The sequence below is a fragment of the Lycium barbarum genome, chromosome 7, assembly GCF_019175385.1.
Source record: "Lycium barbarum isolate Lr01 chromosome 7, ASM1917538v2, whole genome shotgun sequence".
Classification (NCBI taxonomy): domain Eukaryota; kingdom Viridiplantae; phylum Streptophyta; class Magnoliopsida; order Solanales; family Solanaceae; genus Lycium; species Lycium barbarum.
Window position 1 is genome coordinate 130,848,120 of NC_083343.1, and position 27,403 is coordinate 130,875,522.

Here is a 27,403-nt window from a genome sequence, read left to right on the forward strand (position 1 = left end):
GAAGAAAACGAAGAGCTACTTGGTCCTGAAGTACCATATCTTAGCGCAATAGGTGCACTTATGTATCTTGCTAATGCTACAAGACCTGACGTAGCATTTTCTGTTAATTTGCTAGCAAGATATAGCTCTTCTCCTACACGGAGTCATTGGAACGGGATTAAGCATATATTGCGATATCTGAAGGGAACTAGCGATATGGGTCTGTTTTATACTAACAAAGGTAGTACAGATCTTGTTGGTTATGCAGATGCAGGTTATTTATCTGATCCACATAAAACTCGATCTCAAACGGGCTATCTGTTTACATGCGGAGGTACTGCTATATCATGGCGATCGACCAAGCAGTCCATTGTTGCTACTTCTTCAAATCATGCTGAGATAATCGCTATTCATGAAGCAAGTAGAGAATGTGTGTGGTTGAGATCAGTGATACATTTCATCAGAGAAAGATGTGGCTTGAAGTGTGATACAAAAATACTAACAGTATTATATGAAGATAATGCTGCATGCATAGCTCAATTAAAAGGAGGTTTCATAAAAGGAGATAGAACAAAGTACATTTCACCAAAGTTATTTTTCACACATGATCTCCAGAAGAATGGTGATATTGATGTGCAACAAATCCGTTCAAGTGACAATCCTGCAGATTTGTTCACTAAATCTTTGCCAACTTCAACTCTTGAGAAGATGATATTCAAGATTGGAATGCGAAGACTCCGACATCTGAATCTTGGTCTTCGTCAGGGGGAGTGAAATACGTGTTGTACTCTTTTTCCCTTAACCAAGTTTTGTCCCATTGGGTTTTCTTGGTAAGGTTTTTAATGAGGCAACTCTCAAAGCGTATTATTAGATATGCGCACTCTTTTTCCTTCATTAGGACGTTTTCCCACAGGGTTTTTCCTAATAAGGTTTTAACGAGACACATCATCTATTAATGGATATCCAAGGGGGAGTGTCAAAAATATCCCAAATAGTGGATATCCAAAATATCCCAAATAGTGGATATCCAAAATATCCCAAAATATCCCAAAATATCTCAAAATATCTCATTTCCTGTTTCTCTATAAATAGGATGCATAGATGTAATGTTGAAAGAGCAGAAGTAAGATAATCTGATATCTCTCTACATATTCTCTCTCTACATATTTCTTCTGTATATTTACTTTATAGTTATTATTTTATAACACTTAATAATAAGGATTGATGGAAAAAGTAGGGAACTTTGGATAAATAGGTGTTTTTTTAAAGCTAAAAGTAGAATCTTTGGAAAAATGCAGAAAACTATTTTTATACACTTGAATGATTTTGTTTATAGTCGATATAGATTCTTAAGCGACATTGTGCACGGGAAACCAGTTATAATTTTATATCAGGGATAAGAATGGATTACTGTGGAGTAAGGAAAATAATGGTCTATGTCTACTAGGAGAAAATATTATAAACACCTTGTATACACTATTATACACTTTTATGCAAGGTTGATACATTATGTATAATGTTGTTCAGATTGAAGGATTTGTACTTTCTCTGTTTCCATCTATTTGTTTGTTTATTTATACACTTGAATCATTTTGTTTACAATCGATATAGATTCTTAAGCGACACGGTGCACGTGGAAGCAGTTGTTCCATCTGTTTCAATTTGTTTGTCTGGTTTTGACTTAGACACGGAGTTTAAGAAAGTAAAGAAAACTTTTGAATCTTATGGTCTTAAACTAAATATATGTAGAATGTACCAAATCACCCTTTAATCTTGTGGTTTAAAACATGCCATGTGGAAAGTTGAAATTAAGAGTTACCAAAAATGAAAGGGTCATTTTTTTTAAATGGACTAAAAAGGAAAGTAAGACGAACTAATTGATATAAAGGGAGTATAATTTTATTATGTAAAGATTCGCATACACATATACTCCCTCTGTTTCAATTTGTTTGGTCTTACTTTCCTTTCTAGTCTGTTTAAAAAAGAATGTTTTTTTTCCTTTTTTTGACAACTTTGTGATTTCAATTTTCCACATGGTATGTTTAAGACCACAAGATTAAAGGTCATTTTGGTATATTCTACATATCTTTAATTTAAGACCACAAGATTCAAAAGTCTTTTTTACTTTCTTAAATTCCGCGTCAAGTCAAAGTCAGACAAACATATTGCAACTGAGGGAGTATAATTTTATTAGGAAAATTTCGCCTACAACATATAAGGGATTACTGCGGAGTTGTATGAAGTCCTTAATCATAAGGATTAGGAATGAGGGGAAAAAGCAGATAACTTTGGCTAAATAGGTGTTTTTTAACCTAAAAGTAGAATCTTTGATTGAGCTGAGTGAATTGGTCTTGTATAAACTCGTGCTTTTGTACAGTGATGTCGTGATAGGCTTGTGAGACTTGATGCTTTTAAGTTAGTTTGTTTCTCGCCATCTCGGATTTGGCCGAGAAAAAGAAGCAGAGGGACATATCTTATAAGCTATTTATTAAAGTTACTTATTGCAAACAACACAGAGAATATTTGCGAGCTTCGCAAGGAATAAAACACAGTGGAAGTAAATAATCCATATACGCGATATAAGGCTTAGTCTTGTTGTTGAAGTTATATGACCTACCAGTGTTTGTTCACTTACATTAGTTGGGATTGATTCATCTTAAAAGACAAATTAACAAGTATTGGAATGAAATAAGTCCAAATGGAGTGGAATGGATTTGGAAGATTCATATAGCAGACCTGAACAGGTTTTGGATTGAGGGTAGTTGTTATCGTTGTGGCTTTTTCCTCACAGTGATTGTTGTAACACTGAGTAATTTTCTGATGTGCACTAGCTTGCCATCTTTTCATTTTGGATTTGGGGTTGTCATCTGTTCCTTTTTCCTTTGATCTAAAGTTAATATTCGTCAATTCTTTCGAAAACAAAAAGTTAATATTAATCAATTCTGTTAATCTAGATTTGCAATGTGGTTTTTGACTTACAACTGAGTTGAGCTCAATTAATTTATTCCATGACACACTTCATTGTCTGGCTTCTAGGAAGAACTGTAATATGTTGGAGAGTTACATTCTCATTAATTACTTAATTGTGTGATCACAGCAACTCAAAGGAATGACGACTGTGGGTCATCTCATACTTTTAGTTAAGAAAATCATGTAAGAAACATATTGCTAATATATTCTATAGGCCTCTTATATAGATGGCGACTTATGTATATTTTATCTTTAATGTACTCCCTCATCCTAAATGATTGTCCTGTTTCACATTGAGGTAAATGATTGCCCACGATAAGTTGGAATGTATCTTTTATCTTTAAAATACACCCTCATCCTAAATGATTGTCCCGTTTCATATTGAGGTAAATGATTGCCCACGATGAGTTGGAATGGATCTTTTATCTTTAAAATACACCCTCAATCTAAATGATTGCCCATGATGTGTTGTATTAACAGTTATGAAAGATACCACGTGGTCCTGGGAAGATTGGACATGGTGGTAGGACTATTGTATTTTAATGGCATAAGTATGAGTATAGACGTTCATGCATAATTTCTTGAGGTAAATTGTGTGCAACAGGTCATTCTGAAGATAATAAAGCATTGCAAGGAGTTTTCACCAGCTTTGCTCACTGGACAACTTCTTGGATTGGATGTCGGAAGTATTCTTGAAGTCACTAACTGTTTTCCGTTTCCGCTATGCTGGATTCTAGCATTTCTTGCTTATTATTTATGCTGAAGTTTGTTGTTTAAAAATTGCTGTTTCAGATTCATAAATGAGTATATGTCTTCTTAAAATAAATTTTGTTCAGCTTCGTGAAGAAGATGAGGAGATCAAGGCTGAGGGCGCTAATTATCAGCTTGAAATGATGAGATGCCTAGGGAGGTTAATGTTGACAACAACACTGTTGGTTGGTACGAATATTTTCTTGTTTGACTACATCAGAGACAATTATGTATTTGCCGAACATAAAAAATGTTGAACCTGTGGTCCATGTGGGCTAGAGCATTGGTGTTGTGGTCTGTTTGTGGCATTTTGTTTGAGTTGATCAGTTTCAATGGGTTGGAGATTGTGGCAGTGGTAGAGATTTGTGGTCTATGTGTACAGTTTTGATAAAAAAAAAAATGCGGATTGATTTTTTTGGGACTGTGATGACTGATTAGCAGTTACTTTTTTGGGTTAAGTTGGCACTTGGGTTATAGCGAGCAGTTCTTCCTTTTTCTTTTTCTTTTTATTTTTTAATGATGAATCACTGATGACTGATGCGTGTTAAGCATCTTGACATTTTCTTTTTGTGGTTTTGTTAAACTTGTATCATTTGCCACTTCAATCCTTATCATATAGTTACTGGTAATATGCCCGACTATGAATGTTTCTTTGGTAATTATATTCCAGGTATCAATCAACTTTATTTGGTTCTTTTCAAACTGTGGAATTGATAGAGACCTTCATGAATTACCAGGTATATTGCTCATTTATGATCCTATCCATCTCCATCTCTCATCTTTGGATTCTGAAATGCTTGTATTGGTGATGGGGTTACACTTGTTTTGGTTCATGTGCTGATAGTACTTGTGCTGTATTATTTACCAGAAAAACAAAAGATACGACTTCCTATTTGTTCGCTTTTCCCCCCATGCCATGTTTATATTTCTTCTGTTTAGTCAAGAAGTTAGCCAAGGTGCTGTAGATTGATGTCCTTCATTAATTCTTGTGATTTGCCAACTAAACTAACAGATTTGACTTAGCTGAATGATCCTGGCAGTGGAGTAAATATGCAAATCGAAGTATATCTTTCACTTAAACCAAAAGGATTCACATGTCGATGTTCTTTTAGATTTTATTTTATAAAAGATAGGTAGGATTTAGAGAAGCCCTGAAGTTGGATCATGAGTTTGAAAGATACAGTATGCCGAGTGTTTTTTGCACTTGCTATATGTTCGAAAAGCTGCTTAAAAATCTTGTAATATGTGTGATTGTCACTATCAGGAATGCTTCTGCTCCCTGTCATACATACCCAATTTTATCTTCCCAAAAGTTGGATAGTTGCTTTGTTTCCCACTTCAAGAGCGCAGAAAAAAATAAAAATGAATTTCATGTCTTATGTGTGTGTGACTATGGTGCCTACTCCAATCCCCTTTTGGTTATCTTACCTTTGTCTCTCCTTACCACTTACATGGGGGAGTTCAGCAGCATAGGAAAGTGCCATCCCACCTACCAACAGCTCGACCAGAACATTACTCGGAATGGTTTCAAACCGAATGACAGAATGTGTTTAATTTTTTCCGAGCTTGCTTAAGTCTTGCACTTTCTCTGTGGAAAAAGCTACTTATACTTACTCAACATTGATGAATTGATGAATGGAACACTCAATTCTGTGAAGAAATAAGTTCTCTTGTAGAATTTTCCTATATTCTTGCTCGATCAGTTGCTCTTTAATTGTCTCAGGGTCAATTGTTTATGTGAATAATCTCTTGTACTTGGACCCGATGAAATTTTGTGAATGCAGGAGAATATTAAATGCTGTGTTTGCATTATTTATGATCCTTCAAGATCCAACCAAGGTGTCTTAGCATTGAAAGCCTTGAAGCTTTCCGATTCTTTCATGGAACTCTACAAGAAAAACAACTTTACTGGAGAGAAGTATGTTCATTCTTGCATTCTCCTTTCCTCCAGGATAATTCTTTTGGACATAGAAAACTTATTCTATTGCTGAAATTGGTTTTAATCTAGGTTGAGGGAAAAGAATCTTTCATGGGTTGACATCTTTGAAGAGATACCAGTATGCTTCCTCATCCAAACTTTACTTTTTTCTCACTTACATTATCATTTGTATCTGTCGTGTTTGTATGAGCAAATTAATTAACAATGCAACATTAATTGATCCTTGATTGCCATTTTGCACTTGTATAAGTTTGAAAGTTAGTTACTTGAGATGTATTTCTTATTGTTTTGCCCAGCGAGGGAATTCTTCGTTTTATTGGAGTCCTGTTTTAGATCTGATTGTCTTTCTTCTCCATACTCTTTGATTGATACCATGATGTGGTACTACCATCAAGTAGGTCACCATGGTAACTTCAGATGAGTTATGCTCATAGTTTCTAGACAGAATAGTTATTTAAGAAGAGAGCTTGCTTCAATTATCTCACACATTTTAAGTTTGCCATCTCTTTTGACAGATTAAAGTTTCAAACTCGGCTCTCATAAGTGCCTTTATGACTGAACTTGAACCTGATACACCTGTAACTCAGGTAACATAGTATTTATTTTGGCAGAGTTCTCGAATGATCAGATATAGCCTGACAAATGGTAACTGAATGATTCTTTTCCCTTGTGTGTCAGTGTGATTATGAGCGCCTGCAATTGTCAACCAATCCATATTTGGAAAGGAATGTGGAATTTCTGATTGAGTGCATGGATGACTTGTCAGTGGAGCAGCAAAAGGTCAGTCCTTCTCTTCCTTTGTCAACCTTTCCCTTTCTGTGGAGTGTGTCATATGCTTGGATGTCAGTTGCTAACATTACCACCTGTTTACAGTTCCAATTTTACTATCGGAACCTTTCCCGTCAACAAGCTCAGCAGCAAGCTTGGCTTCAAAAGAGGAGGTATCCTTCTTCTTTCTTTAGGGACATTTTTAAGTGCTTGTTCACCTTCTTTACATGTGACATAATAGCCGATATGATAAGCTTATAGATGACCTCGTAGAAGTACATCTGATACATATCATATATGGTCTAATAATTGGAGAGGATGTCCTATCATTGCTCTAATATATTTTCTTACAAGGAGCATTGGTAAAGGGTTTTACATTGTATTGGAAATTGCATAGTTGAGGTCCTCCTAGCACTGCTTGACTTTTGGTTGGGATTAAATTGTTTTATTAAAATATTCAGCACGTCATGGTGAAACCCGTTATATATGTAGCATTGACACAGAGACACCCGTTTATGTCTTGGCTGTGGTGCGGATGATATATACCTGGTGAAGTCTGCATTTATTTTTATTTTTCCCAAGAGGTCCTTGCTCATTGATACATGTTCTGGATTTTTTTTAGGGCTGAGAACATGGCACGTAAAACTGCTGGAGAAGAGCTATTGCCTGAGGAGGATCCTTCTAATCCTGCCTTTAAGCCAATCCCTGAACCCTCACGATTGGACAGCTTTCTCATAACTAATCAAATAGCAAACTACTGCAACCAGATTAACGGGTGAGTAACAGTCTAAATCGATGATCTTTGTTCACATGCATGTTTGCTAGGAACAGTTCAACTGAGGGAAACACAGCCACTTCTGAGCATAGTCAATGACTCAACCCTTAGATATCCTTAGTCTTTTATAACTTGGTCATTAACATTCTAATTTCAAAAGAGAGTCGAAATGCTTTTACTACCATTCTGAGTGAGATTTTGAGGAAGTTCCCTATGTAAAACTAAAAATATATAAAGAGAAAAGGAGAAGGAAAATTGAGCCCTTTTAGTTTTCTATTTGATTTGATCTGTCTTAGCATTTCTCTGAGACATAGTTTTGACGTGAATACTACACTATGGCTTCATAAGGAACAGGACTTATTAGGTGTGCATGTATTTATTTGGAGTTTTGAGTAGTAGCTGGGGAATTATCATGAGGAGTTCGTAACGCGCACTCAAGGGCTTGATCTAATTGAGTGGGTGTGGAGGGAAAAATCACTTGATTTTTCTCATTTTCCCAAGTCTTGGGGGAAGAAGTTACTCGGGGCTTGTGCTGCTGGGAGGTAGCAGATACACAAGCTAATTCCACCAAAGGGAAAAAGAAATGCGGGATTTGTTTCCTTGTGTTGGTTTGTTCAGGTTTATGTCATTTTTCTTGTTCACCATGATGTGTTTCCTTGTGTTGGTTTGTTCAGGTTTGTGTCATCTTTCTTGTTCACCGTGTTTTGGTAAATGTCGCTTGGTTTTATCATTTTCCTCGTGCTTTCCCTGATTTTTGTTCTCTAGGAAAGAATTCCGTCTGTACGAGTAGTACTCAATACCTTTATTTTTTAGCTGAACTCGTTTGCGTATTGCTTGCAGTGTTGCTGGACAGAGCTTCAGTAGGCTATATCTGATGAAAGCTCTTCATGACAACTGAGGAAATCTATGGAGTTGTAGCCCAATTTTGTACTTTTCATCTTACGTCAGTTATTTAAACACCTTTTGAGTTGATATATGAAAAGAATGAATTCCTCAGTGTATGTCTTATTTTTTGAAGCAGTTACTAATTCATGAGCTAGCGTGTACAGAATGAAAACTTCATTCTCGATTCCACGAGAATTTTTATGAAAGCCTTTCATTTGCTTCTCTTCGATGAAAGTTTGATTTTCCCAGAATCTATCCTAATTCTTCTTCTGATGATCGATTCAGTCTGCCTATAACCTTCGCTCATTAGTTCTTAAACTGTAGCCTACCAGCTGGAGGAAATGAAATTGTGTATTTATAAGTTCATCATTCTACTGTCCGAATATCTAAAAGTTTTAAGTTTGAGATTAATTAGATACTCCCTTTTATTTCTGAAAATTAATCAATTTCCCTAGATAAGCTAAAAAGTGCTAAAAGTTGAACAAATAAAATAAGGAACTTGTATTCTGCATATTTTTTCAACAAGCTGATCAAAATATTTGAAGATGTAAAGACTGGATCGTTACTTTTGTACGTATTCAGATTTGTTTCTAGGCAAATGACTCTCGATAATACATAAATATCCTCAATTTGTTTTTCTTACATTTTTTTGCGCGGATTCCTTTCTTTTTGGGGTGGTCTTTAAATTTTTGTCCCTCAAATTGCTGGTCTTTTAAGTTTTGCCCTTTGCTTGAAAAGGTGATCGAAAATATCAGTGGTTCTAGGTTTGAATTTTCGCTCAGTTAAAAAAAAAAATCGCAAGGCTAGGCTTTGCAAAAAGTTCTGTCTTATGGTGCAGATTTTTCGTTAAGGCATACTTGAAAGTCTGTCTCATAAGACAGAATTTTTCCTTAAAACATAGACTTTATCTTATAAGGCAAACTTTTAATTATGCCTTAAGAAAAAGTTTTGCCTATGGGGTAAACTTTTAGTTATGTCTTAAGTCAAAGTCTGCCTCATAAGGCAGAACTTTTCTTTAAGACATAGACGCAAAGTCTAACTAAAAGTCTGTCCCATAAGGCAGAATTTTTTGTAAAGCCTCATCTTGTAATTTTTTATTTTTATGACTAAATCAAGATTCAAATCCAGAACTTTGAGATATTTCAGGTGAAGAACAAAAATTAAAGACCAGTAATTTGAGGGACAAAAACTAAAGACCACCCCCAACGGAGGACAATCGTGCAAATTGCCCTTTTTCTTCTTATAGGACAAAACCAACAACCTCAAACATTCTTCGAAGCCCATTATGCCGCTTGTGATTCACCATTTTATATGAATTGAAGTTCTATATAATGATTATGTGAAATTCTTTTTTGTTATTAGTGTTGTTAAATCTATGATAATAAATTACATATTAATTTTACAGGTTACAAATTAGTAAAGTTGATCGTAAAGATTTATTAGTAATTTTTGTGTAGGTGACCGAATTATGTCAAAATCTTACAATCACCCATACATAAGACTTAGGATTGTTTGGCTCATGGATGCATAATTGATTTTAGAATATATTTATATTTTCAACCAAATAAAGTATAAATTTATTTCAAATTTAACTTTAGGATATTCCACTTCAAACTTGGTGTTATGGGCAATTTGCAGGATTGCCCTTTGCTGGGGTGGTCTTTAATTTTTATCCCTCAAAATGGTGGTCTTTAAATTTTACCTCTCAGGCAGAAATTCTGCCTTAAGACAAAATTTGCATAGGCAGATTTATAAAATTATACCTTTGAATTCTGCCTCGAGGCAAATTCTACCTCGTGAAATTCTGTCTTGCGATTTTTTTTACTGAACTGGGGTTCGAACCCACAATCTCGGGTTATTAGGCTAAGAGAAAAACTTAAAGACCACCAATTTGAAGGGTAAAAATTAAAGACCACCCCAAATTATAATTCAGCACTATAGTGCCGGAATAACTTAGTCCACGAACCAAAATGACCATTAAAGTCTACTATGAGCCTGTTTGGATGGACTTATGCCTATAAACAACTTATAAGCTAAAAAAATAAGTTGGAGTAGTCTAACTTTTTTTTGACTTATAAGTTGTTTTCAGCTTATAAGCTGCTTTAGATAAGTTAAATTAAATGAGTCAAATTATTTTTTTGAATTTATTTTAAGCAAAAAATAACTCTAAGCTAGTCAGCCAACGCTAAAAAAAAAAAAAAAGCTAAAAACAACACTAACGTGGCTTTGCTATTTTGGAAGTACTCTTTACATTTAGATTAAAATACTAAAGAGTTGTCAAGATTTTCTTTTTCTATATTTGTCAACAATTAAAAGAATTATTGAAAAGTAGGTCCCTATAATCTTGAAATTTGGGCGCGTGGGTCTCTTGTCTGTACCTCCTTATACTAACAATCTTTTACAATCATAGCACAAACCACCTTTGGCCGACATAACTTGATTTATATAACTTACATCCCTATCATACAAACTGCTTATAATAATACATTGAAAGAAAAATCAGCTTTTTAATCATTTGGGTATTTTTTTTTTTCAAGAGAGCTAACTGGTTCTTTTCTCTGACCCACAGAAGGTAAATTTTCAGGTATAATTCTTAGAACACTCTCTTTTTTGCTATTTTTGTGTTTATATAGTCTTTAAATGAAACCCCAGATTGTATTCTTGGTCTTTTATTTTTGTGGAGTATTTGCAGAAAAATGTCATCTTTTTTTTTCCCTTTATTTTATACAACTTAGATTGCTATAATACAAGCTGCATATAATAATAATACATTGAAAAAAATCAGCTTTTTAATCATTTTAGTGTATTTTTAGAGAGCTACTGGTTGTTTCTCTGACCCACAGAAGGTAAATTTTCAGGTATAATTCCTAGAACACTCTCTTTTTTGCTATTTTTGTGTTTATGTAGTTTTTAAATGAAACCCCAGATTGTATTCTTGGTTTTTTTTTTTTGGTGGGGTGGGGGGGGGGGGTGTTGGATTTTTGCTGAATTTGCAGAAAAATGTCATTTTTTTTTTCCTTGGTTTTATAGAGCAAACATTGCTATCATACAAACTGCATATATATATATATATATATTTTTTTTTTTGCTGTTTTTGTGTTTATGTAGTCTTTAAATAGAACCCCAGATTCATAGAATTCAATTTTTTCTTGTTGGGTTTTTGCTGTGTGTATTGGGAAGAGAAAAGATCATATTTTTTTTTTCTGTTTTTATGTTTATGTAGTCTTTAAATGCAACCCCAGATTCATAGAATTCAATGTTTTCTTGTTGGGTTGTTGATGTGTGTGGGGTGGGGGTGTTGGGAAGAGAAAAGATTGTGTTTTCTTGATTTTTAATCATCTAGGTGTTTTTTAGAGAGAGGTAACTGGTAGATTCTCAGGTACAGTTGTTGGAACTATCTCTTTTTGCTGTTTCTGTGTTTATGTAGTCTTTAAATGCAATCCCAGATATTATTCTTGAGTGTTTGGGGTGTGTGTGTTGGGTTGGGGGGTTGGAAGACTCTAAATGGTCCTGGTTTTGTGGGTTTACTGGATTTTAGCTAAATTTGCAGAAAAATATCTTTTTTTTTCCTTGATATTATAGAGCATAGATCACTATCATACAAACTGCATATTTACATTGGAAAAGAAGAAAAAAAAATTGCATTTTTTCTTGCTTTTTAATCATCTGGGTATTTTGTTGCTGGTTCTTTCTCTGACCCAGAGAATGTAAATTCTCAGGTATAGTTTTTAGAACTTTTTTTTTTTTTTTGCTGGTTTTGTGTTTATTTAGTCTTTAATTGGAACCCCAAATTCTTAGATTTTTTTTTTTTTTGGTTGGTTTTTGGCTGTGTGCAGAGTTTGGGGTATTGAGAAGAGAAAAGATCATTCTTTTATTGCTTTTTAATCATCTAGGTGTTTTTTTAGAGAGAGCTAACTGGTAAACTCTCAAGTTCAGTTCTTAGAACACTCTGTTTTTGCTATTTCTGTTTTTGCTTTAAATGGAACCCCAGATTCTGTTCTTGGATTTCTGGGGTGTGTGTGGGGGGTGGGGGTGGGGTGTTGGGAAGAAGCTAAAAATGGTGTCCGGGTTTTGTGTATTTATTGGATTTTAGTTGAATTTGCAGAAAAATGTCATTTTTTTTGCTTTAATGGTTCCTGGTTTTGTGGGTTTATTGGATTTTAGTTGAATTTGCAGAAAAATGCCATTTTTTTTGCTTTAATGGTTCCTGGTTTTGTGGGTTTATTGGATTTTAGCTGAATTTTCAGAAAAATGTCATCTTTGGTTCCTTTATTTTTTTATGTGTGTGTGTGTTTGGTGGTTACTGGAAGAGTCTAAAAGGGTTCTTGGTTTGTGGATTCATTGGGATTTTGCTGAACTTTCAGAAAATCTCATCTTTTTTCCTTGATTTTTTTGTTGTGTGTGTGTGTCTGGGGTTATTGGAAGAGTCTTAATGGTTCTTGGTTTTGTGTGTTTATTAGATTTGAGCTGAATTTGCAGAAAATGTTTATCTTTCCTTTTTTGATTTGCTATTTTTTGTTGGAATTTTCGTGTAATTTTCAGTTAAAAAACAATTTTGATTCTTCCACTTTTCCCCCTAGGTATACGAGAATGTAACATTTTTGTTTTTGTTTTCTGCTCCTCTTATGTCTTGTTTTAATTTGGGGCTTTCAGTTTTGTTTCTCTATACCTGAGAAGACAACGTGTTTAGTTTTGTTGGGCTTTTCTTGAACTCAGAGTTGAGGGGTGTGGGAAAAGCATGGCTTACCAAAGGGTTGAAAGATTGGATTACGTGAGTCTTGACGAAGAGATGGCAGATTCAGTGGATGAATTTGAAGAGATACTCTACAACGAGGATACAAATTTTGATGACTTTGAGCTGGTTAGTACATGTACACTTTGACTTATTCCTATTCTCTGGTAACTTGTGCTGGTTTTGCTTTGATACTGCTGAATTGAGTAGCCACCTCAACAGAAAGCTTAACCTGTTAGAAAGAACTCGTTTATATATTTATATTAGGTTTACCGTTTACAACACGCCTCGTATGTTCAGGCCTGACTAATTTTTCTTTGGCCAAAGTGCGTAGAAATTCCTTTTGATAATGCTTGGAGAATTGAACCAAGGACCTTTGTCTGAATTGATGCCATGTTAAATAGTGATCACCTTATCTAACACTTAGTAGGCATTTGACCACAGATTCCAAATATTTTTCACTTTATTTGGAGTTTATGAAGTTGGAGTTGTGTTTGGTTATACTTTTTAGTTTTTACAAAGGAGGGGAGAGAGCACTTAATTTGGAATTTATGAAGATGGAGTTCGACAAAGGTTTGGAGCACTTCTCCAAATTTGGAATCCAACTCCAAATTGGATTTGGAAATTTTATGACCAAACACTCGTTTCGAGAAAAAGTGAAAAGTTATTCCGGAAAAAGTGAACAATTCTCATGGCCAAGCGGCTCCTTAATTTCTTGGAGAGAGAACGTGTTTATCTACTTATATTAGGTTTGCGACATGCTTCCCTTCTCCTCCGCGGTTTGGCTGTGAAATTGTGTTGAAAAAAAATGTAGTCATTCAGGTGGTCTAGCAAATAACTGTTTTGACGTATAGTAGATTCTTTTTATTTTTATTTTTGATAAGGTAGACGTATACTAGATTCTGCGCTCTTGATTTGTTTATTGGTGTTGTTACTTTTGGAAGAACAACCTGTATCTCTTAAAGATGTTCTTCATTTGAAAAATCTATTGGTAAACAGTCAAATCGTGAATACTAATTTGTTCTTATTGAATTTGACCTAGTCATGTTACTCCTTTTCTTCTGGGCTTCACTTCTCCTATTTGTTTGAAGGAGTAATGACATACCTGTTTTTCTAATGAGTCATATTTTTCAGGTGCCAAGGTACTGAGATGAGTTTTTTATATTTCGTTCTGTATTTTGAGTTACCTTGAATTAGTGAAATAACTACATATCAAGTGAATGCATGAATATTTGATTACTTTGAACTCAGATATACAATGGTGTATTCACTTTTTTTTTTTTTTAATAAAATAAAATAAAAAATTGTGATATTGGGTAGGTAACTGAAGGGACTGATACATCCGCTGCACAAGCAAGGAAAGGGAAAGATATACAAGGTATCCCATGGGATAGATTGAATATAACAAGGGAAAGCTACAGATTGACAAGGCTCGAACAATACAGGAATTATGAGAACATACCTTTGTCAGGAGAAGCTGTCGATAAGGTCTCTACCTTCGTTCTTTATTTCTTTAAGGACTTCAATTTAGGATGTGTTTCCGAAGTATTTATGTAATCGTTGTTGTTCTCTGGGCGATTGTTTTGACAGGAATGTAAACCGGTGAAGAAGGGTGGCAACTACTATGACTTCTTTTACAATACAAGATTGGTGAAGCCTACCATACTTCATTTTCAGGTACGCTTTTTTTTTTTTTTTTTTTTTTTTTTTTTGAGAATGGTAACGGTCAGGTATGCATGCATTATCTTGTTGAGCCGGTTGTGATTTTCCACCTATTAGTGATCCGTTTTGTATCACCTATGGCCTTTGGAGAAGGGCTGAATGGATCGTTGAAGTTGTCAATCAAACAATTAGAGAAAGTCGGAGCTGCTATTGCTTGCAGTTGGGTTCATTTTTACCATATTATCCACCACTTCTGCTGAGCTTACCCCATGTTCGAGCCGTTCTTGTTTACGTGCTGCTTCTATATATGATTTCTCCGGTGCAGTACGACGTTGAATGATGTGATGTTTACCCAAGACTGCAAAATCCTTCATGCTATGTATCTCCACCCTGTGTTATACCCATTTTCTGGAATAATGACCGAGGATTTCTTTTCGCCTAACCAAGCCTCAGTCCTCACAAAAGGCCCGTAACTATTTAAATTCTGGTATACCCTGTAAGTATAAGCCTGAATCTTCCTCCCCCATAATCTACAACGATCTCCGGTTCCCAAAGAGGCTTGTTGGAGCTTCTCACAGACCCATCTGAGATTCTTCTCGCCGATCTTTTGTTCTTTCTATTAATAAAAAGCATCTGTTAACATTCTCACTAATATCTAACAATTCAAAGGATTCCCCGCTAAACAGCCTGATGAATAACTTACTGTCTTTGTATTCTTCAAATGCCCACTAAATGCTATTATCATCCATACCAAGAAAGAATTTTCCTTTTTGCGTGGAATTTTGGATTATAGGATTCTTACAAACAACTAATACAACTCAATCCTAGCTAGTTATGGATGATAGTTTCCTTATCAAGGAAAAGAATTATGGATGACAGGTTATTTTTTTGGGTGGGACATAGGCATGTATATAGTTTCTCAAAGCATGGGATACTAAGTAGTGGCAGAATACAGAATAGCTACATTTTAAACATTGGCACATGAAAGTACGAAAATTTGGGGTTTAAAATCCCAACTTACAGTATAGGAAAAGGAAACCTTAAAAATGTCTCTGAAAAATAAGAACATTTCATAATGGAGGTCTCAGGTTCGAAACCCCTTGCTTACGATAGCAGGGGATTTGCCTTCTGGGTCGAGCTCGTCGCACGGGGCTTGCCTAGTGCGGGTTACCTCTCCTGTGTGGTTTGCGAGCTATTGCACAGGAGCTGGGTTTACCCTGTGCGCACCCGAAGGGTAGTGGCTGCGGGTTCCCACGTCATCAAAAAAAAATAAAAATAGGAACATATTTCTTTGGAAAATTTCAGTTTATTCTATGGTGTTTGCCCCTTAAATAATTTTTTTCTTCTCATTTGCTGAGAGGATAATTCTAATGATCTCTTTATGCCATTTGTTTTGCAGCTAAGGAACTTGGTTTGGGCTACTTCAAAACATGATGTGTATCTAATTTCGAACTACTCACTTATGCACTGGTCATCCATTTCCAACAACTTATCCGAAGTCCTCGATTTCTCTGGACATATAGCACCGTCAGAGGTAATCAAAATGCACTTAGTGGACCGTCCTTTCCCATTTTAGTTTCTAGGGTACCTCTAGCTCTTCTTCTTCTTCTTCTTCATGTTGATGTCATGTTTCCGCGAAGAGGAAGATGAATTTAGAAGTTCCTCTTGAGTTCTGTTTCTCAAGATGCTTTCTTTCATCCAATTTGATGTCAATATTCGTTGCTGTTTCTTCTCTTATTGTTTATGTCTTACCTACTCTTTTTGTTACTTTTTCCTCTAGAAACATGCAGGAAGTTTGTTAGAAGGTCTAACACAAACCCAGATCAGCACAATGGCAGTGAAGAATCGCTTTGTTGTCGCTGGGGGCTTCCAAGGGGAAATCATTTGTAAGGTTAGTTGGATTATTTTGTACTTGTTTCTTAGTTCTTCGATGTTCTTCCTTGGGGTTGTTTCAAATGTCAATACAATGTAAGAAAATAAGTTTACTAAGATGTGGAATCCCCGGGGCTTTAGTCTAGTGGTAAGAATGCAAGATGCGTAGGAGAACCCTGTCGCAGATAGAAGCCCGGCATTTAAAGGGGAAGGGGTAGAGAGACAGGCCCATTGTCCACCGATTTGAACCGTGCGCCACTAGCCCTTGTAGATTTCTCAGTTATAAAAAAAGAGTTGGAAATTGACTTTCTTACAAAGGTTCAGTTGACTTATTTGACCACTTAATTATACGTCGATATAAAAATATAAAATCAACATGGACTTATGATTGCTATAATTGTGATAAATATTGTTGTGATATTGAGTGGTTTAGTTTGTCATATTAAGAATCATTTTTGTAATGAAAATGTCAAAACTATTTAATTGTTGTTGCTACATAAGAACTGCTTTATAATCAAGAGAACAAACAGGTAGTGGCAAAACTGAATTGGATATATAGGCATTTTGGGACTTTGCCAACTTCTTCAACTGAGTTTTGGTTTTGTGGAAAAACTTATCCCGAACAGAAAAATGCAAGAAATCATGGGATCACTTTCCGTGTTGGATCAAAATGCAGAAAGATTCTACAACAAAGTTATTTTCTTGTACTTTTGTGCTGCTTCCACAATAATCAAACGCGTGCATAGGTGGATAGGATTAAGTTAGAGATGGAAGGGTAGGGTCATTCACTCATTCAAGTTTTTCTGCTGTTATTCATTTGCATTTAAAAAAATAAATAAAAAAAATTCCTGCTTCTATATTATCCTTGGTTAACTTAGCTTCAAATAATGCAGTGTTTGGATAAGCCAGGTATAAGCTTCTGTGCAAGGACCACTTATGAGGAGAATGCTATTACAAATGCTGTCGAGATATACGATAGCATGAGGTATAGTGTTAATATAATATCAATTGTTGGGCTAGTTTGAAATTCAACTGATGAAAAGTCTCAATTGTTTTGCAGCGGTAGGCTTCATTTTATGGCAGCCAATAATGATTGTGGTGTGAGAGAGTATGACATGGAGAAATTTCAGCTTATGAACTACTTCCGGTTCCCTTGGCCAGTGAATGTCAGTTTCTTATCTGCCTTTTACTGCTCTTTTTTATTTTTTCATTTACCATTTATTTCTTGTGGCGGGGAAGGCAGAGCGTTGTAATTAGGGGAGTGCATTCAGTTTTTTGGTTTGGTTTTGCCAAATTCGGTTTCGGTTTCTTGGTTTTTAAAAAAATACCACCCAATTAGTTCGGTTTTTCTTTTTTGGTTATTTGGTTGCGTCATATAAGAAAATATGAATCTAATATAATTGAATAGTTATATTTGATTGACGACAAAAGAATAACTATTATAAAGAATGAGAAGTGGTAATGTCAAATCTCTTAAATACTTTTTACCCGCAAGGGTGGCTTAGTTGATTGAGCATGGGGCTTCCATAATGGAGGTCCCAGGTTCGAAACCCCCTGCCTACGATAGAAGGGGATTTGCCTTCTGGGTCGAGCTCGTCACACGGGGCTTGCCTAGTGCGGGTTATCTCTTCTGTGTGGTTTGCGGGCTATTGCACAGGAGCGGGGTTTACCCTGTGCGCACTCGAAGGGTAGCTGCTGTGGGTTCCTTTGTCATAAAAAAAAATCTCTGAAATACTTAATCAATTCACTGATAAGATAACAATATACATATTTTATGAGATTGCCAAACACTCCTAGTCTCCCATAAAGGCGTAAATGGAACAAGTCAACAAGAATAAACTTGCATGCGTAATATCAGAATCAAAGCAAAATGTAGGTATTATTTAATGCTAGTTGATTTCTTTAGTGACCCTGTATCGAGAATGAAATGTGTTGAATATAAACATAATGTATGTTAAATAATTCATTTTTTCAGTTTTTTGGTTTTGTTTTTAAAATCAGAATCAAACTTAAAAACCAAAAATTCTAAATCTTAAATCCGAAACCAAACCAAAAACCGAAAAATGAAACCCAATGACAAAATAAAATTCAGCTCGGATTGGTTTCTATGTTTATGCATACCCCTAGTTGTAATTGACATGTCATCACAGGTTTAGCGAACACTTTTTTTTTCCCCTTATCAAAAAAAAAGTGAACACCTTTTTTTAATAAATAATTCTTATTGTTCGCGAAATAGAAGTGTTATTTGAGATGCATCTGTCTTTTCAGTACTATTCAAAGATGGAACCTCTCATCCATTCATAATTTCATTGGTTATTGATGCAGCATACTTCAATGAGCCCAGATAGCAAGATTCTTACTGTTGTTGGAGATGATCTCACTGGCTTACTTGTTGATTCCTGCAACGGAAAGGTATTAAATCGTTACCTTCAAATCAGATCAAATGAAAGGTTTTCTTTCCAAGAAAATATTTTCGTTCATACCAAACACCTTATATGTTCGTCCACGGTACCATAGGTTCCGAAGGGTGTAAGTGAAGTCTAGGTTCTTAATTATTTCAGAGATGTCCCTTGGTATTATTGGGGTTTCATGCTGAGTCCTCCATTTTCTGATCCTATAAATCTGTTCTAATTGAAGTTCCTTAATGTATCAGACGATTGGCTCGATTGTTGGTCATCTAGACTACTCTTTCGCGTCTGCATGGCACCCTGATGGCCGTACTTTTGCTACTGGAAATCAAGATAAAACATGCAGAATTTGGGACATGAGAAACCTATCAGCACCTACAGCAGTGCTGAAGGGAAACATGGGTGCTGTCCGATCTGTTCGTTACTCATCAGATGGACGGTTTTTAGTGGTGGCTGAACCAGCAGATTTTGTCCACATTTACAATGCTGAAGGAGAGTACAAGAAGCGTCAGGAAATTGACATGTTTGGTGAGATATCCGGGGTATCTCTGAGTCCAGATGACGAGTCTCTTTATATCGGAATCTGGGATCGAACATATGCGAGCTTGCTGCAATACAACAGAAAGCATTCTACTGAATATGTCGATATGTTCACATAATACCCTACTGATGGTTTGTTCATTCAAAACGGGCCGATGTACCGGAGTAATTAGGATTCCTCATAAGTGATGAAATGATTAATTCTGGTTTTACATGTTGAACTCTAGTGACTTGGCTCAGTTTTTTGGTCTTGGTATACCATGTACAGTGTCCTTAAGAAAAGCCTTATGTAGACAAAGCCTTATTTCTTCTGGTAATATACAGCCTTTCTGCCTACTTTGTGCTTTCAAATGAAAATAACAAGATGCTCTTCTCTTCATAATTCCTTTTTTTAAGGTGATTTGTATCTTTTGGGAGCAAATAAATATTGTTGTGATACTGTCCTTGAGGAGCCAGAATATACCAATAGTCTATTTTGATATTTCTTTTCTCTAAAGTCTATTTTGATATTTCTTTTCTCTAAAGGAGCTTGGAGACAGGAGGATTAGTGAAAAATTATCTGCACCTGGTGTTTTCATCATATGGTTGACTAACAAGTTATTCAGAGATTATAATGTGGGGATTATAATATAATTATTATTTCGGTCCAACGTTTGGCCATTGTATTAAATAAAAATTTGATATGTATATACCTTGCAAACAAGTTTTATACCTTTCTATAATATTTAATTTTAGTGTATATAAAAAGATTAAATTCTTCTCGTTATTTTATTTACTTAGTTTTGTTGTCTTGTGGGAAGGTTAAGCCAAGAAGGTCTTGGTTGCGCAAAATTTTATTTTTTGACGATTGTAATGTGATTTTCAGTCCTATATGATACGAGTGCTTGCTTCTATTTCATAGCATAGTTTCAAAGTTCAAACCCCCAAAACTCTGCCCCATTTTGAAATGTTTAATTCTTAGCAAAATCTTAGCATATTTTTATACTAACATGTTTAGTTCTAACTCTAAAATCGAGTATTGTTGTGATTTCCCTCGATGCAAAAAAGAAATTGATGTCGAATGAAGTACGTTTTTTTAACATAAATGAACAATACAGTAGTTTATCTTTTGATTGAAGAAAGTTAATGATACTTAGGTATGACTATTCTAGTATGATGAAAGATTATTTTATGAAAAATAAGTTATCGCAATTAAGTCAAAATTTCAAATATTTGAACCAGATCAAACCAATTAAATCAGTTTTTCATTGATATATTATATATATATATATATATATATATATATATATATATATATATATATATTTTTTTTTTACCAATTTTGTCGTTTTTTACTACTTGGTCAAAGGACACCTTAACATAATTGGTAAAATTATTGCCTCATGTGACCGGGAGATTACGGGTTTGAGTCGTGAAAATAATTACTCCATCCGTCTCATAATAAGTGTCACCTTAACTAAAAAAATTGTCCCATAATAACTGTTACTTTAGAAAATCAAGACATAAATTGACTAGTTTTTTCCAACTCTATCCTTAAAAAAAAAAGTGGCAAGTTTATGTATTTAAAGGAAAAATTAATTTATTTTTATTATATAAGGATAGTTTAATAAACTTTTTAATATGCCCGTTTTAAGCTGATGTCGCAATTATTACAGGACAGATGGAGTATTAGTGGGTGTTTGGCCATACAAATTATTCACTTTTTTTCGGATTTTTTTTTCACTTTTTTTACTTTTAGTGTTTGGCCATAAAAATTATTCACTTTTTTCCGGAGTTGTATTTCGAAACACTAAAAACAAGAAAAACTTGTTTTTCAAAAAAAAAATTCATATTTTTTTCACTTTTTTACACTACATTTCATCAAAAATTACAATTTCAAAAATTGTGACCAAACACAACTCCAACTCCAACTCTAACTCCATCTTCGAAAATTTTAAAAAAAGTGAAAAAGTTTTTGGTATTTATGGCCAAACGGCACCTTAGTTTGTATTCCTAATTTTGATTCAATTGGGTTTTGGTACTTTTCTAGTTGTGCACTTCGTTCAACTCGACTCAAATAAAAAAAGTATAAGCAAAAAAGCTAGGGTTTGAAAAACTAATTGCTGATTTCGCCGGAGATAATTGGGGATTTCGCCGGATTCCCGTCGCCTCCGGTGAGTTCTCTTGCTTTAGCCTTTATTTTTCCGATTATCTGTAAAATGGAAGAACTGAAGCACAAATCGAACGAATCGAAGAAGCGTAATCGCGATAATAAAGAGGATAATCGAGATCGTCATTATCGTTCTTCATCTGATAAGAAGGATCGAGATAGAGATAAAAGTAGCCGTTACGACAGAGAAAAAAGTACCGATAGAGAGAAAAGTAGTCGATTTGAAAGAGAAAAAAGTAGCAGTCGTTATGAAAGAGAGAAAAGTAGCGATAGAGAGAAAAGCAGTCGATTTGAAAGAGAGAAAAGTATTGATAGAGATAGGGGAAAGCATAAGGATAGGCATAGTAGGGGAGATAAGGAGAAAGAGAAGAGCGGCAAAGTTCGTGATGATGATGAAAGGCCTAGAGAGAAAGTAAAAGAACGTGAAAAAGAGCGAGAAAAGGATAGGGAAAGAGAGAAAATTAGGGTTCATGATGATGATGATGATGAAAGACCTAGTAGAGAGAAAGTAAAAGAGCGAGAAAAGGATAAGGAAGATCGCGAAGAAAGAGCGAGGGAAAAAGAAAGGGAAAGGGAAAAAGAACGGGAAAGGGAGAAGGAGAGGAAAAGAGATAGAGAGAGGAGAGAAAGAGAGAGAGAAAAGGAGAAGGAGCGGATTCGGGAAAAGGATAGACATAAGGGGAGTGACGATGAGGTTGATGCGAAGGATCGAGAAAGAAAGAGGCGAAAGAGGGATAATGATGATCATCATAAGGAGAGGGAGAGGGAAAAGGAAAGGAAAAGAATTGATGAAGTATTAGTAGAAAAGAATGACAAGAGTAGAGAAGAGGATTTAGAAGAGGAGCAAAGGAAATTAGACGACGAGATGGAGAAGAGAAGGAGGAGAGTTCAAGAATGGCAAGAGTTAAAAAGGAAAAAAGAGGAAACTGAAAGGGAGAAGCTTGGGGTTGATGGAGGTAGTGAAGAGCCGAAGTTGGGTAAAACGTGGACTTTGGATGGCGAATCTGATGACGAAGATGCTGAGGGTAAACAACATGGGATGGATATTGATATGGATGATGATAGTGCCAAGGTTATGGACATTGATGATGGGGCTGGCAAGGCTGTTAGTTCGCCTGTTATTGAGAATGGGAATGATGGTGTAAATGAGGGCGAAGATGAGATTGACCCGTTAGATGCTTTTATGAACTCTATGGTTTTGCCTGAAGTTGAGAAGCTGAACAATGCCGTAGACAATAATAATCTTGATGGTGAAAATTCCGGTCTTTTGGTAGAGAAGGGCAGCAAAGAAGAAAAGTCGTCTAAGCCTAAGATGAGCACCAAGAAAACCATGGGAAGAATTATCCCTGGTGAAGATTCTGATTCGGATTATGAGGATGATGTTGAGAATGATGGTGATGATCCTGTGGTGGAAGAAGATGATGAAGAATTTATGAAACGGGTGAAGAAAACCAAGGTGGAGAAATTGTCAATTGTTGACCATTCAAAAATTGATTATCCTCCTTTCAGAAAGAACTTTTATATAGAAGTTAAGGAGATTTCAAGAATGAGTGCTGAAGAGGTTTTCGCTTACAGGAAACAACTGGAATTGAAGATCCATGGCAAGGATGTTCCGAAACCAATCAAAACATGGCATCAGACGGGACTGTCCTCGAAGATGCTAGACACTATAAAGAAACTGAATTACGAGAAGCCCATGTCTATCCAAGCTCAGGCTTTGCCAGTAATTATGAGTGGCCGAGATTGTATTGGGATTGCTAAGACAGGTTCTGGTAAAACGTTGGCATTTGTGTTACCAATGCTGAGACATATTAAGGATCAGCCTCCTTTGATGTCTGGTGATGGTCCTATTGGGCTGATAATGGCACCTACAAGAGAGCTTGTGCAGCAAATCCATAGTGATATTAAGAAGTTCACAAGAGTGATGGGTCTCAGTTGTGTACCTGTGTATGGAGGTTCTGGTGTAGCTCAACAGATCAGTGAATTGAAACGAGGAACTGAAATTGTTGTGTGCACTCCAGGTAGGATGATTGATATACTCTGTACAAGTGGTGGGAAGATTACAAATCTGCGAAGAGTCACTTACTTGGTCATGGATGAAGCTGATCGGATGTTTGATATGGGATTTGAACCCCAGATCACAAGAATTGTTCAAAACACACGTCCGGACCGTCAAACAGTCCTGTTCTCTGCAACTTTTCCTCGTCAGGTTGAAATACTAGCTCGTAAAGTTTTGAACAAACCTATTGAAATACAGGTAGGTGGTAGGAGTGTTGTGAACAAGGATATAACACAATTGGTTGAGGTGAGGCCAGAAAGTGATAGATTTCTTCGGCTTCTTGAATTACTTGGTGAATGGTACGAAAAAGGTAAAATTTTGATATTTGTTCACACACAGGAGAAATGTGATGCTTTATTTAGGGATTTGCTCAAGCATGGTTATCCTTGCCTCTCCCTTCACGGGGCAAAGGATCAGACTGATCGTGAGTCCACCATATCCGACTTTAAAAGTAATGTATGTAATTTGTTGATTGCTACTAGTATAGCAGCCAGGGGTTTAGATGTCAAAGAACTTGAACTGGTAATCAATTATGACGTTCCAAACCATTATGAGGACTATGTTCATCGTGTTGGTCGGACTGGTCGAGCTGGTAATAAAGGTTGTGCCATCACTTTCATATCCGAAGATGATGCAAGATATGCTCCTGATCTTCTAAAAGCTTTGCAACTGTCGGAGCAAGTGGTTCCAGATGACCTTAAAGCTCTTGCGGATGGTTTCATGGTGAAGGTGAATCAGGGACTTGAGCAAGCACATGGGACTGGTTATGGTGGTAGTGGTTTTAAGTTTAACGAAGAAGAGGATGAAGTGAGAAGAGCAGCCAAAAAAGCACAGGCAAAAGAATATGGGTTTGAGGAAGATAAATCAGATTCAGAGGATGAAGATGAAGGAATTAGAAAAGCAGGCGGTGACCACAGTCAGCAGGCTGCCCTTGCTCATGCTGCTCTTGTTGCTGCTTCCAAAGCGAGTATGGCTTCAACGGCAACTCCAGTTTCAGCTGGTCAGCTTCCTCCCAATGGTGGATTACCTGTTGCATTGCCTGGTGGACTTGGTATGAACATACCAGGTGCTACAGCAGTTGCTGCTGGAAATGGACTGCCAGTTGGCCCGAATGATGTGACAGCCAGAGCAACAGCATTGGCAGCTGCTTTGAACTTGCAGCATAACTTAGCAAGGATTCAGGCTGATGCAATGCCTGAACATTATGAAGCAGAATTAGAGATAAATGATTTTCCTCAAAATGCTCGCTGGAAGGTTACACACAAGGAGACTCTGGGTCCTATTTCTGAATGGACAGGAGCTGCCATCACCACTCGAGGACAGTTTGTTCCACCTGGCAAGTTACCAGGGTTTGGGGAAAGGAAGCTGTACTTGTTCATTGAGGGACCCTCGGAACAATCTGTCAAGAGAGCAAAAGCAGAACTGAAACGGACTTTGGAGGACATCACCATGCAGGCATCATCGCTTCCTGGTTCGGCTCAACCTGGCAGATACTCAGTTGTATGAGAATGAATGCTGTTGCCATTTGTGATTTTTCATTTTTGTCTACTATCTGTTCCAGGCAAATTATTTCCTAAGTTTTTTTTTTTTCTCATTTTGAGATGACTTACCTTGTAATGATATAAACAGGTTTAACTAGATACATGATTATTCTCAGTGACCAGCCATGGTTAGTTCCTCTGCTTTATGATTTTATAAATCCTGTTATCATAAACTTGAAATTTCAATTATCTAGAAGATTATTTTGTGGGATCTCACTGGGTATGTTGTTGTTGTTGTTGTTGTATGTTACTTGATTCCTTTACTGATAGTACCATCAAAGCTGCTATGTGAATTGAAACTGCCGCAGGGAGATTACATAGAGTTGCACAGGAAGAAACATGGTATTCAGTCACCCCGACTAATATCTTGTTAGGAAAGAAAAACCTGTGGTAACTTTTATAACACAATTACTTGAATTTCTATTTACGCATATGGTATAGCAGAATTGCTTGAATTTCTATGCATGAGGAATCATCATATAGGCACAAGATTGATGGCGCTGTTCCAGTATACCTAATGGACCATGAGATGACTACAAGAGCAAAGGTATGTTGACTAGATGCAGTGTTGTCTTTCCATCTTCTTCATCGAGTTGGTGGTAAATGAAAACAGGAACCGACTCTGTACATTTTTAAATGTTAAAACCTTCTGCTTTAGATTCTTAGCAACACTTAAAAAAAGAGAGGAAAGAGATGCCTTTGCTGAAGGTAAAGTTGGGCTTGTATTGTCATTCTCTTGGCTCTTTATCCTACTTGTTCAAAAGGCCTTATTCTGTTATGGTGGCTGTGAAAGTAGTTATTAAGTGCTGATTGTAGCAAATTTATTGCTCATATGAGATTTACTGATGCTTAGAAAGTTAAGTGACTAACAGATGTTTTGTCTGCAGTAACTAAATATCGTGCCACTAAATTGTGACTGCCATTTCTTCGTTTTATTCTCTGTTATATATAAGTTATACATATTATTTCGCATACCTAATGACCTCAATCAGATCTTTTACAGTGACAATTTTGTTAGAAAGAAGAAGGTAAAAGAATATCATGAAACAGTGGAGATAAAATGCCTTTCTTACAGTCCCGATAAATTTCTCTTTTAAAATTTAGTTACTAAGTCTAGGACTAAGTTTCAAAATGATAACTTTTTGCAGTGTTTTTTGACTCTGTTGACTGAAGTGCTCTTTAATTTTTTTTTTTTCCCCTTAAACATTGGTAGGGAGACAGTTAGAGGCTTAGAGGTCTAACTGCTGATACTTCACAGCTATCAGTTAAGGAACACACTGGAATTAAGTATCTTATGATATGAAGAGAGTTACATTCTATATGTTTTTAAATTAGTAACAACAAGAATCAATGACAGAATATTTAAGAAAAAATATTTGTGGCTCATGTGAGAGCTAGTATGTATTTTTCATCTTTTCTCCATCTGTTGCTGCTGTCTTTGATAAATGTCAAATAATTTGGTGCAGAGAAACGTATATATTTATAATAAACGTACTTGAACATTAATGTGCGAACGTACTTGAACATTAATAGCACGTTAGGGAAATAATTGAATCGACCCAATTCTATGAAAGGAGCTATTTTAAGTTTTTCGGACTAGATAACATTTTGCAATCCTTAATACATTCTATGCACTTGGTTTTCAGAGAGATGTCAAAAGAGAACCAACTAGGGAAGGTTGGTTTGAAGTTGTTTATCTCCTTGAAACTTTTAACAGCTAAATGAGGTTTCTTTTGTTTGGGCACATGTAGAGGAACATAATGCCTTGGCCTTGCAAGAGATGCATTCGGTTGCTCTTCTTGATACGCAGGAGATGCATGTGAATGGTACCTTACTCAAAAAAAAAAAAAAAAAACAAAACAAAAAAACAAACGGAGATGCATGTAAGTTTTTAACGAATCATATGGGCCAACATAGAGTTGTCTGTAATTTCTTTTTTTGTTGTTTCTTTCTTTGTATACTTATCATATGGGCCAACATAGAGTTGTCTGTAATTTCTTTTTTTGTTGTTTCTTTCTTTGTATACTTCCCTTCTTAATGGTCCAATGTATAAGTCTATAGGTGTTATAACCAAGGGAACCATAATTGATGCAACCTACCTTTTATGATGGTACAGCTGAGTGTATACTGTGATCTTACATATTATTATACTCTTGCTGTGAATCCAGGTAAATGTCAGTGTAACTTGGTCTTGTTTGCTGGGAAAGTCGTATGGGGTTATGATGTACTTTTTGTGATTCATTTCTCTCGAATGGTGTATGCAGGGAAATACACTCGAGCGATAAATAGCCCTGAAAATAATGGGTTGTATCGATGCAGTTCTCCTTGTGTAGTAGTTTAAGACAGAAGAAATGGGTCATTGTTTGTGTTACTG

General features: G+C 35.8%; 2 protein-coding genes and 1 pseudogene across 10 annotated transcripts; all 3 read left to right on the plus strand.

The window, feature by feature from the left end:
- Positions 1-1,986: 1,986 nt before the first annotated feature.
- On the plus strand, positions 1,987-8,306 carry LOC132604438 (eukaryotic translation initiation factor 3 subunit H-like; annotated as a pseudogene).
- A 2,161-nt stretch (positions 8,307-10,467) lies between these two features.
- On the plus strand, positions 10,468-19,616 carry LOC132604440 (uncharacterized WD repeat-containing protein C2A9.03-like). Of its 9 annotated transcripts, XM_060317950.1 has the most exons (11): positions 10,468-10,638; positions 10,880-10,924; positions 12,783-12,927; positions 14,119-14,286; positions 14,389-14,475; positions 15,860-15,994; positions 16,241-16,351; positions 17,226-17,317; positions 17,393-17,498; positions 18,658-18,744; positions 18,986-19,616. In XM_060317950.1, exons 3-11 carry the CDS (start codon positions 12,805-12,807, stop codon positions 19,397-19,399), a joined length of 1,323 nt encoding a protein of 440 aa, XP_060173933.1. In that variant the 5' UTR covers positions 10,468-10,638; positions 10,880-10,924; positions 12,783-12,804; the 3' UTR covers positions 19,400-19,616. The 9 variants fall into 9 exon arrangements, with proteins under 9 accessions (XP_060173933.1, XP_060173926.1, XP_060173927.1 ...); XM_060317943.1 differs by lacking the exon at positions 10,880-10,924 and having other exon boundaries at positions 10,468-10,650; positions 12,720-12,927; XM_060317944.1 differs by lacking the exon at positions 10,880-10,924 and having other exon boundaries at positions 10,468-10,650.
- A 1,662-nt stretch (positions 19,617-21,278) lies between these two features.
- On the plus strand, positions 21,279-27,157 carry LOC132604441 (DEAD-box ATP-dependent RNA helicase 45). The gene is made up of 2 exons (XM_060317953.1): positions 21,279-24,988; positions 25,118-27,157. Exons 1-2 carry the CDS (start codon positions 21,479-21,481, stop codon positions 25,121-25,123), a joined length of 3,516 nt encoding a protein of 1,171 aa, XP_060173936.1. The 5' UTR covers positions 21,279-21,478; the 3' UTR covers positions 25,124-27,157.
- The last annotated feature ends 246 nt before the right edge of the window (positions 27,158-27,403 follow it).

Coding starts and splice junctions, on each gene's coding strand:
- LOC132604441 (XM_060317953.1), top strand. CDS start 21,479: ATGGAAGAACTGAAGCACAAATCGAACGAATCGAAGAAGCGTAATCGC.
- LOC132604440 (XM_060317943.1), top strand. CDS start 12,805: ATGGCTTACCAAAGGGTTGAAAGATTGGATTACGTGAGTCTTGACGAA. Junction 12,928..14,118: donor ATTTTGATGACTTTGAGCTG/GTTAGTACATGT, acceptor GATATTGGGTAG/GTAACTGAAGGGACTGATAC. Junction 17,499..18,657: donor GGTTCCCTTGGCCAGTGAAT/GTCAGTTTCTTA, acceptor TTATTGATGCAG/CATACTTCAATGAGCCCAGA.